At 44.2% G+C, this 16792-nt stretch overlaps 1 protein-coding gene across 1 annotated transcript; it reads left to right on the forward strand.

Moving 5' to 3' along the window:
- Positions 1–5957: 5957 nt before the first annotated feature.
- LOC109780439 (probable E3 ubiquitin-protein ligase ARI8) lies at positions 5958–14081 on the forward strand. Its single transcript, XM_020339026.4, has 15 exons — positions 5958–6430; positions 7791–7912; positions 8424–8526; positions 8651–8741; positions 9406–9578; positions 9707–9808; positions 9930–10018; positions 10527–10634; positions 10729–10819; positions 10921–11010; positions 12016–12063; positions 12186–12257; positions 12360–12453; positions 12554–12704; positions 13467–14081. Exons 1-15 carry the CDS (start codon positions 6224–6226, stop codon positions 13723–13725), a joined length of 1800 nt encoding a protein of 599 aa, XP_020194615.1. The 5' UTR covers positions 5958–6223; the 3' UTR covers positions 13726–14081.
- Positions 14082–16792: the final 2711 nt, after the last annotated feature.

The following is a 16792-nucleotide window of genomic DNA, read 5'->3' on the forward strand; positions in this document are numbered from 1 at the left end:
ACGAGGAGGTCACGACGTGATTATCGTGCCATGAAAATGCCTCGATTTTCGGGATAGCCATTAAAGATAAGATCCGTTGGGATATGGTGGAATAAAAAAATGAACTTAATAGAAGATGACGTCATGGCGGGTTATAAGGAATCCAGAAGATGACGTCACGGCGGGTTAAAACCTTCGCACAAATATAAGCCGGAAGATTTTCTATCAAAGGGATTGAAGATTGACATGAACCGGTTCAAATCTATCTGGGGCCTAATGTTGAGGATATAACCATTAGAGTCACTCGCCCAGGAGGGGCCGGGTTACTCATAATAGTCATCATGCGAAGCCCAGCACCAAACTTGAAGACGGCGGGTCAATCATGGGCTTAAGACCCGGAGGAGGCTTAAGGCCCGTAGTGTTAACCGCCGTTAGGGTGAAACTTGTAGTGTAAGGCAAGAATAGCTAAGAGTCCGAGCCGGACACTGTTATGAGCCGGCCGGGGCTCTGAGAGCCGCTGGGCGTCAACCTCTCTATATAAAGGGACGACCCGGCGGCGGTTTAGGGACAAGAAAGAGAAGATCGATAACCAGGCAGGACGGTTTAGCCCCTGGTCATCGAAACCCTAATCAATACCACCTCAACTGGACGTAGGCTTTTACCTTCACCGTAAGGGGCCGAACCAGTATAACCTTCGTGTTCCTTGTCCCGTTTAACCCCTTTAAGCTTCCTAGCTGCGATGCCTCCACGACTAAGTCCTAGCACGAGGACATCTGACGTGACAATTCCACGACAGTCCCCAACACACCCAATACAATGGTAAATTGTATAGGTGCACTAGTTCGGCGAAGAGATGGTGATACAAGTGCAATATGGATGGTAGATATAGGTTTTTGTAATATGAAAATATAAAAACAGCAAGGTAACTAATGATAAAAGTGAGCGTAAACGGTATTGCAATGCTAGGAAGCAAGGCCTAGGGTTCATACTTTCACTAGTGCAAGTTCTCTCAACAATAATAACATAATTGGATCATATAACTATCCCTCAACATGCAACAAAGAGTCACTCCAAAGTCACTAATAGCGGAGAACAAACGAAGAGATTATGGTAGGGTACGAAACCACCTCAAAGTTATTCTTTCCAATCAATCCGTTGGGCCATTCCTATAAGTGTCACAAACAGCCCTAGAGTTCGTACTAGAATAACACCTTAAGACACAAATCAACCAAAACCCTAATGTCACCTAGATACTCCAATGTCACCTCAAGTATCCGTTGGTATGATTATACGATATGCATCACACAATCTCAGATTCATCTATTCAACCAACACAAAGAACTTGAAAGAGTGCCCCAAAGTTTCTACCGGAGAATCAAGACGAAAACGTGTGCCAACCCCTATGCGTAGGTTCATGGGCGGAACCTCCAAGTTGATCACCAAAACATACATCAAGTGAATCACGTGATATCCCATTGTCACCACAGATACGCACGGCAAGACATACATCAAGTGTTCTCAAATCATTAAAGACTCAATCTGATAAGATTACTTCAAAGGGAAAACTCAATCCATTACAAGAGAGTAGAGGGGGAGAAGCAACATAAAATCCAACTATAATAGCAAAGCTCGCGATACATCAAGATCGTATCACCTCAAGAACACGAGAGAGAGATCAAACACATAGCTACTGGTACATACCCTCAGCCCCGAGGGTGAACTACTCCCTCCTCGTCATGGAGAGCGCCGGGATGATGAAGATGGCCACCGGTGAGGGATCCCCCCTCCAGCAGGGTGCCGGAACAGGGTCCCGATTGGTTTTTGGTGGCTACAGAGGCTTGCGGCGTCGGAACTCCCGATCTATTCTGTTCCCCGAAGGTTTTAGGGTACATTGGTATATATAGGCGGAAGAAATACGTCAGGGGAGCCACGAGGGGCCCACGAGGGTGGAGGGCGCGCCCAGTGGGGGTGGGCGCGCCCCCCTGCCTCGTGCCTCCCTCGTTGCTTTCCTGACGTGCACTCCAAGTCTCCCGGGTTGCTTTCCTTCCAAAAATAACTTCTCCAGAAGGTTTCATTCCGTTTCGACTCCGTTTGATATTCCTTTTCTTCGAAACACTGAAACAAGGGAAAAAACAGGAACTGGCACTGGGCTCTGGGTCAATAGGTTAGTCCCAAAAATAATATAAAAGTGCATAGTAAAGCCCATTAAATATCCAAGATGGATAATGTAATAGCATGAATACTTCATAAAATTATAGATACGTTGGAGACGTATCAGGACGCGTCTGCCACCTTTACAATTTTTCTGCAACATCATCTGTGTTGTAAAAGTCTTTCCGCAACAACATCCATGCTGCAAAAAGGTTAAGATGGTTTTTTCCTGCAACATTATCTATGTTGCAGAAGTTCTTTCACAACGACACTCACATGTTTCAAAAAAGTCAAGACGGAAATAACAATTCTATCACAGAACCTGCATTTGCAAATGTTTCTATAACAAAAGGTTTGTTATAAAGGGTTGTGAAATCACATTCCAAACTCACATGTAACTGAAGTGAGAAATCTTAAAATTCCAGAGTTATACAAGAAATCTTAATCTTACAGAATTTTTTTTGATAATTAATATCTTCCTTTATTCCATCAAAACGATCGTATCACTTACAAGGAAGGAGAACAGCTCATCTGGTGGCGAATCCATCCAGACACTAGGTGTAGAGTACTGAGAGCATCTCCACTCGCGCCCCCAACAGGCCCCCTAGGGTGAATTTTTTAGCGCTGGCGCCGAAAAAATCACCCAGTCGCGTCCCAGGACGCCGAAATCCGCCGGCTCGGCCCATTTTTGGGCCCGGCGATCCCAGGCCGAACCCAGCGCACTGGGGGCGCCTGGGGGCTCCGGCGGAATGGAAAACGCGTCTGGGCCACTTCTGTCAGGCGAAAACGCATCTTGGACGTCCATATTCGCCCCCTGCGCGCACCGGCTCCCGCCGCCTTGCTGATCCCGGTGCCGTCCACCCCCATCGCCGCTAGACAGGCCATTCGCTCGCCAGAAAAGAGAGAGGGTTTCGCCGCGCCATCCTCCACCCTGTCCCTGGGTGAGCTTTCCGGCGCTCTGGGCGCGCAGGGCGGGATACCGGCGGCTGCGTGTCTACCACGCCCGCCAGGTGTTCGACGATTTGTCTACTCGGCGATGGACTCGGACGACGAGGAGGCGCTCGCGGCGCTGCTGGAGGAGGAAGCCGAAGCTGACGCCCAGGACGAAGAGCATCTCATGGTCCTCACCGCCCTGGCCAACCTGCTAGCGAGCAATGCAAAGCCTCGGCGAGGTGGCTCGGCGCCGGGCCGGATGAAGGCAAAGAACCGACATCGACTAGAAGGCTATTGCTTGCTCTACTCCGCCTACTTCTTAGACGCTCCACTGCACGGCGACAAAGTATTTTGGCGCCGTTATCGGATGAGCCGAAAGCTCTTCCTCATGATTGTGAATTCCATCAGGGAGTTCGACAGCTACTTCAAATGCAAGAAGGATTGCACCGGCACACTTGGATTCACCTCACTCCAGAAGTGCACGGCAACTATGAGGATGCTTGCATACGGAGCTCCCAGTGATTCACTGGACAACTATGGGCGCATGGCCGAGTCCACGACCATTGAGTGTTTCTACAAGTTCTGCAGGGCAGTGGTGGCAGTGTTTGGACCGCAATACTTGCGATCACCCAATGTTGAAGACACAACTCGGATCCTAGCACATAATGCAGCAAGAGGATTTCCTGGGATGCTTGGAAGCATCGACTGCATGCATTGGAAATGGAAGAACTGTCCATTTGCTTGGCATGGGATGTACAAAGGTGCCAAAGGCGGTTGTAGTGTGGTACTTGAGGCAGTGGCCACACACGACCTCTGGATTTGGCACTCCTTTCGTATGCCAGGAACTCACAATGACATCAACGTACTGCAGTGCTCCCCTGTCTTTGCCAAGCTTGTTGAAGGTCATTCTCCTCTGGTGAACTTCGAGGTCAATGGGCGGCATTACAACAAGGGATACTACCTAGCAGATGGCATCTATCCAAGATGGTCCACATTTGTGAAGACTATTTCAAACCCTGTGTTAGGAGGCAGGAACTCCCACTTTGCGAAGGTTCAGGAGGCTTGCAGGAAGGATGTCGAGCGGGCATTTGGTGTGCTCCAATCTCGATTTACTGTTGTCCGGTACCCTGCTCAGACCTGGTCGAAAGATCAAATGTGAGAGATCATGACTTGCTGTGTCATCTTGCACAACATGATCATTGAGAGCGAGCAGGAAGAGCCAGTATTTGACACCGAACCATATTACAGGCAGGGTCCTCTTGCCCAAGTTGATCACCAGCTACCGGCAACCTGGACCGCCTTCCTCAATATGCGTAAGGAGATCTGAGACCCACAGGTGCATCAACAACTGCAGCAGGATCTGGTGGAGCACCTATGGAGGCCCAAGGGCAACGCCTAGCTCGACGTGTGATGAAATATGAGTTTTTATTTGTTGAACTATATAATTTGTATTGAACTATTTGATTTTTATGTGATAAAAATAGCTTTTGTTCAATTTTTTTTGCGAGAAAACTTCTGAACTATTCATTTTCAATCATGGCAGTACAACGAACACCTAAAATAATAAAAAATTACATCCAGATTCGTAGGCCACCTAGCGACGACTACAAGCACTGAAGCGAGCCGAAGGCGCGCCGCCGTCATCGCCCCTCCCTCGCCGGAGCCGGACATAACTTTTTGTAGTAGATAGCCGGGAAGTCATCGTGCTAAGGCCCCATAGGACCAACGCATCAGAACAACAACCACCGCTGATGAAGTGTAGCGTAGATCGGAAGGATCCAACCTGAAAACAGACGAACGTAGACGAACGACAACCAAATCTGAGCAGATCCACCAAAGATAGATCCGCCGGAGACACACCTCCACACGCCCACCGAGGATGCTAGACGCACCACCGGGATGGGGGCTAGACGGGGAGGACATTATTCCATCTTCAGGGAGCCGCCGCCGTCTCGCCTTCCTGAGCAGGACACAAACCCTAACAAAACTCAAAAAACCATCTAAAAATTGAGCCCTCCCGTCGGCAAGGGTCGGGATCCACCGCGCCCCCATGGCCCTAAGGCCACGAGAGACGAGGCGGACCGACGACAACGCCGGCGGGAGGCAGGGAAACTCGAATCTTTCTTGGAGAGGAGCTTCTGTTCAATTTGTGCCGAAGCACGCCGAATACGGACCGAAATAAATTGGTCAATTTGCGTCTATAGTGGGCCAATTTACACCGAAAATGGGCTGAAAAGTGGGCTAATTTGTGCCGAAAGTGGGCCGAAATCGGCGGCTGGGGGCGGCGGCTGGGAAACAGATCGCCCCCAAGCCGATATTTCAGCCGGCGCGCCCCCAGGGCGGCGCTTTTTCTAGCCCTTGTGGTGCCGAACAAGTGGAGATGCTCTTAGCTAATTTAGCTAGCTCATGAGCAGCCTAATTACAATCTCTATTACAATGTTCAAATAAGACATGATTAAAATCTAACTTCATGAAGAAACAGTCATCAATAATGGCACTTGCTACTGAATTCGAGCCACCTTCATTAAGAACATTGACAACCCCTTCATTATCCGAGGCCACTTCAATCTTGCTGCAACCGACCATACATACCAAGTTCAGTTCGAATCTAACTGTTATTGCTTCAGCTATGAAAGCATCATAACAAGAACTCAATCTTTCGTTTGCAGTGGCAATAAACTTTGGGTCTGTCTAGAACACATCTAGATGTGAAATAATTATGTTATATCTAACCTTGTATCCACTATGTTTGTGGTCTATTTTTTTATCCCAGATTTTTTAGTCCTTATTGCTGTGTTATTTATGGGAGTTTAAATGTGACATCCTTAAAAAACATCTAGATATGAATTAGACAAACGGATAAATCTTACAAGAGTTACGATCGAAACGCATACTACTCCGATACCGACACAAAGACAGAGTGACCGTACTAGTTGCAATACTCTCCGGCTCCGGCCCTTCGGAAAACCCGAAAAGACTAATTAAAAAACCCACCACCACCACGGTACCGCTGCCGACTCGCCCACGCAACTCCATCGGTCTCGCCTCGCACATCTTCCTCACCGCCTCCTACCCCCGCCCCGCCCACCTCGCCGGAACCCTACCTCCTACCCCTTCGCGCCCCTGCCGGATCCGCCGATCATCGGACTTGGCAAGCGCAATGGACTCCGACTCCGAGATGCCCGTCGCCAGCGACGAGGAGATGGTGGACGACGAGGACTACTACTACTACAGCGACGAGGGTGAGGGCGACGACGGGGACGCCAGCGGCGGCGGCGGCGCCTCCGGCGACGAGGATGTATCGGCTGGAGACTACGAGGGCCGGGAGGCCGAGGGGAGCGACGAGGCCGTCTCCACGCGCGAGCAGGTGAGCCGGTGAATCAATCCATATGGCCGCACAGATCGGGCCCTTGCTTCCGTGGTGCTTTCGCCTTTTTGGGGATTGTTAGGGTTTGAGACCAGACGGGTTAAAAAAACACATCCATTCGGAAAGGTGAACAGTTCTTGGTTAGTTCTTGGCTGCTTTAGCGGTGAGCGGTGGCCTGTTGCCTGATGCTGAATGGAGCGGTTCTCTTGGGAGAACGGTTGCTAAAACTAAAGGGGTTAGATGCCCTTGCGGGGTGTGACGATTAATGAGATTTGCCATTTGAATGTGGGTGATTTTTCAAGGAGCATTGATGTTCATTGCCAAACTGTTAGCCTTTGTTAGAGCTGGCTTGGCCTGCTTGTAGCTGTCGCTTTTAGTTAGTCAATGAGTCAAGTCTTTTCCTTAATAAGGAGTAAGATAGCGAGTCAAGTTCTTGTCTACAATTCAGTGGGTCAAGGCAAGAAGTCTTGGGCTGTAACAAAGCCACTAAGTTGGTTCTGTACTACTCCCTCCGTCCTTATAGATAAGGGGGAAAGCTTAGCCAGCTGCAGCAATCACATCACCAAAAGAAAAGAAGGAAACAGGCTTTGGCTGTGCGAGGCAGCAAATCACCAAACAGATCGTAGTACTTGTGTACTTGTGCGTGTTGTGAGAAACAACTGAGAGAGGGAGAGAGGGAGGGAGAGAAAGAGAGGGAGAGAGAGAGAGAGAGAGGGAGGGAGAGGGAGGGGAGGGAGGGAGCCGAGGGATTCAGTTCCAACAGTCGCTGTTCTGTTGCAAATTGATGATTAAACCCAAATGATGCACGGGATAATGCTTGATTTACTTGTGATACTGTTCTGTTGCAAATTGATGATGAAACACAAATGATGCACGAGATAATGCTTGATTTACTTGTGATATGATTGGTGAATACCATATCAGTTAGTGGATCAGATTTGTCATTAGTAAGCAGTGAGATGGGTTGCAGGCTTGTAGCTCTGTCTATTTCTGTAGTTTGCTCGTTCTGTCTATGTAATGGATGATTATAGCTTGATCAGGGACGCACTGCTTCTACGGGCTCTGCCTAGTGTTCAGCAGGCAAGAGTTATGCTTGGGCACATCCAATAGCTGTACGAATTCATGATATATGTTAACCTTTAGATGCTTGATAATAGGATGCTGATTCGATAACTTTCTGTCCTGAGCTGGAGAACCAGTTGGATACTGTGTTTTTTCTGGAAAATTAAGCTGTTCTTTCTTTACATGATTTATTAAAAGCTGGCATTGCGTTCCCCTGTTGCATTACTCTTCCATGTCATATTGCTTCATTCTATATGCTTGAGTTCTCTAAAAGAATTTTTGTTCCTGCTATCTACAGAGATACATTGTTTTAACCGAAAAGGATATATCTGAACGCCAAGAGGAAGATATAAGCGAGGTATCTGCATTACTGATGATTCCAAGGGAAGAAGCATCTGTCCTTCTTCACCACTATAAATGGTCAGTTTGTTATCTCAGTCCAGTAACTCTTAGTAATATTTGGATTGTGCTCTGCAATACACAGGCTACTCAACTGCGTATGTCACATCTAAACATAATATTCTATGGTTATAATCTCTTTCTAACTTTCTACCACTTCTAGAGATGCTCTACGAGCATACCACCTGATTGGTATTTAAAAAATTTGTAGTGTAGTTTTAGATAGAGCCCGCAACTGTTCCTGCAAAAATATCCTCTCGAGAATAATCCTATAATTGTGCCTTTTTATCTGTACATCTTGGCTCTAAAGTTCTAAACACCAGACATTGATTTTTTTTAATTTTTTTTTTGTGGCTTACGTTCTTTGAATTTACTCATTTCACCTTGATTGTAAAGTTTTACTTAAGGCAATGCGCACACTTTTCTTGCTTGGTGGTTGGAAATTGAAGAGTTGGATCTTTTGGTACTATTTGGAAGTAATGTTGTTTATTTGTACTTGTTCTCTGTTGATACGTTTTAGTTCTTTATTCAGGGACATCAGCAAGGTGAGTGATGAATGGTTTTCTGATGAAGACAAAGTCCGTGGTATTGTTGGCTTACTTATGAATGGAACTGATTTTCATAACTTGAGGAAGGTATGTACTATTTGTTAAAATATTGGTACTTCTGTTTCCTATGTCGGATCAGGGTCATGATGCCCCATTGGCTCTGGATGTATGTATACCATTTTCTAACCTCTGACAGTTGTTTTGGTTGCAGCTAACTTGTGGAATATGTTTTGAAGGGTACTCTTCAGATATGATGAGTTCTGCGGGCTGTGCTCATTTGTATTGCCATGAATGTTGGGAAGGTCTCTCTCTCTCTCTCTCTCTCTGTGTGTGTGTGTGTGTGTGTGTGCTTGAACGTCTTGTCACATTACTGTCTGTTCCCTGCTTCTGACTTTCTGAGTACCAGTTCTTTCATGCAGTTGTAGGTAAGCATGCATAGCACACTTACTACAAAATTATTTAATTTCGCCTTGTTGGCTTTCCCAAATTTATTTTGTTTTGGTGGCTGTGATTTGAGTAATGTTTGACATGTGTCTGTGCTTAAGACATGATGATATTATGAGTAGGACATAAAAGGATTACTTTTGATTTTCTTTAAAGAACCTGAAGGTTCGAAGTATTCTACTTTGCATCCTTTTGTTTTAGATAGATATGCATTAGGCACAGTTTGGTGATATATCCTGCTGTGAAGGTTAAGATTTAAAGGTTTCAACAGCACACAAGATCTTTCACGTGCGTGCAATGTTAATGTCAGTTAATTTTTGGTCCTATGATGCTACTCCCTCCGTTCCAAATTACTTGTCGCAGGTATGGATGTATCTAGATGTATTTTAGTTCTAGATACATCCATTTATGCGACGAGTAATTTGGAACGGAGGGAGTACTATTCAACTCTCCTGTTTCACACTTATCTCTCCGTTTCAGTCTTTGTTATGTAACTTCTGATAATTAAGTTAAAATTTGTAGGTTATATCAGCGCTGCTGTAAGTCAGGGTCCGGGATGTTTGTCATTGCGATGCCCTGATCCATCGTGCAGTGCTATTGTTCTTCAAGGCATGATAAATAAATTAGGCAAACACGAAGATAAAGAGAAGTACGCACGATTTGCCTTGCGTGCATATGTGGAAAGTCGCAAGAAGGTAAGTTGTTCTTACAATTATTTGGGGGACTATCTTGTTTATACTTTATACTTGCAGGTACATTAGCAATTCTGATATTATGTACTTTTTATGTTACACATTTATGTAATCTTAATTATTTTGTGCAGACGAAATGGTGTCCAGCTCCTGACTGTACATGTGCAGTGGAATTTGTTAGTGATGTAAACTATGATGTCTCATGTAACTGCACATTCCGATTTTGCTGGAATGTGAGTGCTACTGCTTCCATTTTCCTATCAACCTGTTGCTTCTGTTTTTCCTAGCGAATCTTTTATTGGTTCTAGTGATAATACATGCTTGGATTCACTAATGCTCGTTCTATGTTTCCAGTGCACAGAAGAAGCTCACAGACCAGTGAACTGTGATACTGTTTCTAAGTGGATTCTGAAGAACAGCGCTGAATCTGAAAATATGAACTGGTTGGTTACTTGCTCAGTATAGTAATATTTGATGTGTTCTTATCCTTCACCTCAAATACTATGTTTGCGCTGCTAGTGGCCAGTTCAGATAAATAGATTATTATGTAAGCAGTTTCCTGATTTTGTGTGGACTGTAGGGCAGGTTGGTTGATACATGATCTGTTCACATTTTCCATTTTCTTACCTAATAATTTAAAAAACCAAACAGGGCCTCAGTGGTTTCTGGTTGCCTACTTTGTTTTTTTGTTAGTGGACACTTGGAAGCGGTTCATTCGTTCATTTATTCAATCGACGTGTTCTGCCATTTATTTGAAAAATCTGAACTGAGCAATAGAGGCACAAGTGAAGATACTGCTATATATGTTAGTAATAGCAGGAGCATATACCATTAAATTGGTTGGTGTATCAACATGATGAATGGGAGTTAGCCCATAAGTGCGCTAATGAGTATTTATGTTGCTTTAAATCATATCAGCTGGCTTAACATGTCATGGGTGCTCATTTTCAGGATACTGGCTAATTCTAAGCCCTGTCCAAAATGCCAACGACCGATAGAGAAGAACCAGGGATGCATGCATATGACTTGCACACCTCCTTGCAAATTTGAGTTTTGCTGGTATATTTCACTGCCCATTCTTGATGAAAGGCGTTGAGATTTACAGTTTATCATGTTTTCATGCTTGTCATTTGATTTTCTTCAAACATTTTAGGTTATGTCTGGGTTCATGGATAGAACATGGCGAGAGGACTGGTGGCTTTTATGCTTGCAATCGCTATGAATCGGCAAAGAAAGAGGGAGTTGTACGTTTTTTCGACTATGTATCTGTACCCTATTTTTATGGCCCTGTGTGGTTCTCTGTATTGTTTATTTCTCTTCCTTAACCTAATTAGTTATGTTGCAGTATGATGAGGCTGAAGCAAGGAGGGAAAGGGCTAAACACTCACTTGAGAGATATATGCACTACTATGAACGCTGGGCATCTAATCAGACAGTATGTTCAAGATACTTAAGTTTGGTGTCTATGAGTTTCTCTGTTTCTATGATTACCACACATGCAGCTTGCATTATTCTCCTGCTCATGAGTTACCTCTATATCTTTTACCCGTCTCACGTACCTGGACAAGTATTGCATTATCCACAAATGCGGCTTGCATTACTCTCATGGTCATGAGTTACCTTTATGTTTTCTAACCTCCTCACCTATCTGGACAACTATTGCGTTACCCATGCATTTTAGAATGTGCTATTCAGCTACATTACAAAGCCGCAGCTACAGCTGTCGGTGCAGTAATCTAACCAAAGAAGACAAAAAATGAGATACTAGATGGGAGACAGACTCTGGCATCACCGTACTTGATAATTTCTCTGTACAGAAAAAAGTAGGCATATCATTCTACAAATGCAGTTAAGGTTCTAAGATTTTAGCTACCAATATGTCCAAAAGTTTCTGGAACACTTAGTCTCACAAATTACAGTTTTTAGGAATATCACAATTGAAAATCAGTCACATAATCATGCTTTAGGGTCTGAAAAGTCAAACACCTTACATTTTTTGGGTGGAGGGAGTATTACCAAAGTTGTAACTCTTGCAACCTTGTTTCATCAGACATCCTAAACAAATTAGGCTGGTAAAAAGGTCATCTTATGAAAGAACCATGTCAAATACAGACAACTGCCCTAACTCTCTTGAAAAACAACCAACACCCTTCAGCTGTTAGCATCTTCTCAGGACCATCTCTTTAGCTTCGTTGAGGCTTGTCCTTTTCGTGAGCTTCTTCTGATGAGTAAGTATTGTGTCCATGATTATACTTGGTTGGAGCACTAACCCAAGTCCCAATAAAACCAAATATTTTTTCAACTTGCATTGTCGTGTGTATTACCTGACCAGTTGGCAAACATTTTTTTTAATCTGTTGGGCATGTCTATGATGAATGGTTAGATGAAGTCTTTTTTCAACTATATTAAGTTTCTGTGGTGCTGATGTGTCTATTGACAGTCGAGGCAAAAGGCAATAGCAGATCTGCAAAAGGCGGAAAAGGAACAAGTAAGGATCTACATTATGTTATTGGCACTGCCTTTAGTGCTCTAGATCTGAGTTTTTCTGTTTGTTCTTTCCTGATTTGCTCTTTTATGTAACGCAAATTTTGTTTCTCTTGTGTGCTAAAGCTTGCAAAGTTAACTGAGATTTATGGAATACCGGAGACACAACTGAAGTTCATTATTGAAGCTTGGTCACAGGTTTGATGTCATAGTTTTATGTTATGGTCAAACAGACTTTTGACACTATGTACTCAGCAAATCTTCTTATATCTGATGATGCATCACTACACTGCATTACAGATTATAGAATGCAGGCGAGTGCTCCAATGGACGTATGCGTATGGCTATTATCTCGAGGATAAGGTCAAGAGTGGATTTTTTGAGTATCTGCAAGGTTGCTATTTCTGTGCATTTACGAAAGTCGTCCATAATTCTGAAGGTTTTTCACATGCTTGCAAAAATCTTAGAACTTCTGTAACCCTAAATGTTCACAGGTGAAGCTGAGTCTGGTTTGGAACGTCTCCATCAGTGTGCTGAGAAAGACCTGCTAGCGTTTTTGCCATTCTCAAAACATGATACTACTGAAGATCATCCTTCACCAGCTGAATTTGGTGAATTCCGTGTGAAGCTTGCTGGTCTGACAAGGTATTACAGACTTGCAGTCTTCACATCGTTGTGTTATTCTAGTTAATATATGTTGGTTCTTCTTCCTTTAGTTTTCTCTTCTGCTCATCGGAGCTTATTCTCTCTTTGAAAGTTGAACTGAACTTGACTAAGGGCCAGTTCTTTTGCTGGCTTCTAGAATAAGCTGGAATTAGCTACCCCCTACCCAGCTTATTCTAGAAGCGCAACCAATATATCTGTTTAGATTAGCATGCACATCTCTTGGTGCTAAACAGATGGTAAAAGTGAGAGGAATTGTCTAGCATCGTTGTTTAGGGTTGGGAGAGTAGGTGCAGATAAAGAGAAGCTAGCAGTCTAGCACCCACGCTAAGCTAAATAAAGTACTTTTGATTAACTTTTGTGTAGTTTAAACGATAAATAATTTAAAATTCTTAGCACTACAGGTGGTGCTAGCAGATGTTGTAAAAGAAGTTTATAGGGTTGAATGGTGGGAGAAGGCTGATGTGTCGACCTAATTTTTTGGGTGCTAAGGATGCTGATGCTCTTTGAAATTGTTGATTCTATTAGATAACATTGCGAGAGCCCAAATTCATCAAAATAGTGGTACATGAAAGGCATTTGGATGGATGAATCAACTAGGCTTCTCTGATTCACTGGTCATGCTAATTCTGATTAGTGTTCTCTGTGCAACGCATTTATGCAATGACATTTTGTCTGAGCAACATGTTTCCATGCTCATAGATGGCCATTGTAATGTGCTTATATGCTAATGTTGTGCTGCAGTATAACTCGGAATTACTTTGAGAACCTTGTTCGAGCATTGGAAGATGGGTTGGAGGATGTCCAGTGTGCCGGAGAGGCTGCAACCTCAAGCAAGGCCACCAACTCGAAGAAAGCAGGAGCTAAAGGCAAAGTGGCGAAGAAGCAGCCGTCCAGATCATCTTCGGACCATTCTGATGATACTTGGCCATGCGAGCGCTGCACATTTCTGAATCCCTCTTCTGCGGATGCGTGTACTGCCTGTGATAAGCAGCGGTACTAGTAGATTAATAAACTGCTCAAAAGGCAGTGACCCAAGAAGCTCAAAGCGCATGAAAACATGTGTGTGCTTATGCTTTAGAAGGTGAAGCAGAGCTCTCAACGGATGCAAAGGTGTACATAAGAAAGGTCGAAGGTCCGTCCTATGTTTTATGTAGATCCCAACGGATAGCATTGGTTACAATGTCAATGTGCTTTTGCCCCTGTGTTGTAAATATTGGTTACGAATAGGTGTAGTGTGGTGGGCTTCTTCTGCGGTTCCATCCACCTTGCTCCCTTCGTTTCTCCTAACCTAAAACATATTAGGTTAAGACTTACCAAGAATTGTTTTATTAATATATGATTTCTTTTTGTGGGGAATGTGTGATCTATGTGGCCTGAAATTGTTGTTTCCAAAACATTTACTGGTGCTACCTCTGTTCCTAAATGTAAGTGTTCGTAGAGATTCCAATATAGACTACTTTAAAATACGTTTACATATATCTGTATGTAGTTCATATTGAAATCACTAAAGAGACATATTTAAAGCGGAGGGAGTAGTGAACTTATATCATATAAGCCAAATATTAATGGAGAAAGTCTTGGACAAAGACTTGTTTGAACGGAATGTAATAATTCACACTATGAAATTGGGGAGCACTGACCAGCTTGAGGAAGTGAACAGCAAACCAACGAGTTCTTTTTGTGCCTGCAAATCTTTTAGTGGGTGTCACGAAAATTATTGTTATAGACTTGCACTTTTAGTTCATGTTTTCGAGGAGAGAAAGATGCAAGTACTCATATGAGATCTCAACTCTATGCACCAACAGGGGTATGACCGACTTTCAGCACCTGGTTCCATGGTAGGGCAGACTCATCATGTCCATGGGGAGAGCTGATTTTGTTACGTCAGTCCTCACACCGCAGACCACCCACCACATCATGCCGTTTGTCGTTCCGGTCAGCACCATGTAGGACGCTATGCATAATCACATGTGTAGCATCTTGAATGGCTTTGCAGTATTGCACCTTCAACAATTTCATGTTCTTTGGGAGAAAATTCAGCACATGCAACTCACTGGGGGACTCCAAAGACATTGTATGTCAGTTCACGCCTCCGGGGTCTCGGCCTACATGGCGCTGTTTGTCGGGGCCACCTGGACTAACATGAGAACCGTCGTGTAGAACAACTGGGCCCCTCCAAAGTGCAAATTTTTCGCTTGGCTCATGCTCAGAACATGGTGTGGACTGTGGGCGGCCGACGAGCTTCAGAAGATACGGTGGCCTAACCGTGAACTATCAGCTTTGTAAGAGAGAACCTGAGACGACGGCACACTTGCTCTTCAAATGTAAGTTCACCATCACGGTGTGGGGATCAAGAATTAGCTTCGCATGGACGAGTTAGAGATAGACTCTTGGACCAGGATGCGAGTGGTGGGAGAGGATGGTCCTTCACGCTGGACACCGATGCAAGGCGACAACCACTCTTTTCATGTTGGTGGTCTGGGTGTACGGAGAGGAATGTGAGGGTCTTCCAAGGTAAATCTCACATGCCTTTCTAATATTGTGGCGCAAGGCTAAGAACCGGATGATCGACGGGGCAAAGAAATTGAGTTCTAGCATATGTCGCGAGAGTAGTTTTTTTTGCGTTTTTGTGCCACTTGTGGAGGAGTAACGGACCTCCAAAGTTCAAACCGTGTTTCAAGCCCTTCTTTATTAATGAGATGGAGTCAAAGCTTTTGACTTAGTTTAAAAAAACTGCACTTAAGGATGACGTGTGATGCAGTAGCTTTTTGCAGTTTAGCTATATAACAGTCGGTTGACTTTTCTTATCGGTGTCGATTTTCTTTTTACTACGATTATGCATGCATGTGAGAGGCTTTGGACTAGCTGTATGCATGGCTGCATGCAGTGCCATGCCTCCATGTATACGTGCAACATCTTTTTTTATCTTTTCATTTTCTGCATGTTATTTTTTTATGGTGTGGTGTTGTGTGCAATGTTTTTAAAGCGGTAAAGCGAAGCGAGACGCTGGGGGCGCCTCACCGCTTAAGCGCTAAAGCGTAAAGTGAGGCGATGCTTTAGACTGATCCTAACCTAATGGGCAGTAGATTAGAGAACCATTTAGTGAGACATATATACCATAAGCTGTTGGTTATAGAGCCCACACAAGATCTATCCATTCCACCCTCTTTGCGCTTGCTCTTCTCCCAAAAGAGAATGCAGAGGGCAGGAGCCATACCTTGTGCTGTTGGCCTGGTGGAAGAGGGTTGCACCAGAGGAGGGGGGAGGAGCTGCAGCTGGAGAGGAGGGGGAGGAGCTGTGGCCGGAGAGGAGGAAGCTGCCACCAGAGGAGAGAGGAGGGAGCAGAAAGCCTGGCACGCTCTGTGGTTTTGATTCTCTCTCTTTCTTCCCCCTCCTGTAACTGTTTCACATGTGACCCAGTTTTTCCGCCCTTGTGTTCCCACCCAGTCTAGTTTTCCCGCTTGAAATTTCTTGCCCCTGCCTGGCTAGTCTAAAGCGTCTGCTCTACACTGAAGCGCCAACCAGGACGCCTAAGCGGGCGCTTCAGACGCTCTAATGTCTAAGGCGGACGCCTTAGACACCTGCCTAAGGCAAGTTTGACGCCTTAAGCCTAGAGGGCGCTCTGATGCTTAAGCGACGCTTTACAAACAGAGGTTGTGTGCGTGCATATGTGTGAGACTGGGACGAACCATGGATATGAGATATGGTTCAAATTAATTTTTGACATTTGCATGTGTTTTCGGTTTTGCTTTTCATTTTTTTGCTCGGTTTGTTTTTATATGAATGTATAGACACAAGTATTATACAAATAAGTGTAAAATATAATAAACTATGAAAATTCATTATTCTTACTTAGTTTTAGCTTTTAGTCTATTGTCTTTCTTCTTTAATTCTTTCTTACTACTTTCTTTTGGCGAAAATTTCAGTATTATTAGTTTATTCTTCCATATTATGAAAAGTGCAATTTATGTGTAAATTTTGTGCATTTTCTTTCTTCCGGAAGGGTAACAACAATGCCACTAATTTATTCTTCCTTATAAAAACTTCATTATTTTGATTATTTTTAG

This window comes from Aegilops tauschii, chromosome 7 (genome assembly GCF_002575655.3).
Source record: "Aegilops tauschii subsp. strangulata cultivar AL8/78 chromosome 7, Aet v6.0, whole genome shotgun sequence".
NCBI lineage: Eukaryota > Viridiplantae > Streptophyta > Magnoliopsida > Poales > Poaceae > Aegilops > Aegilops tauschii.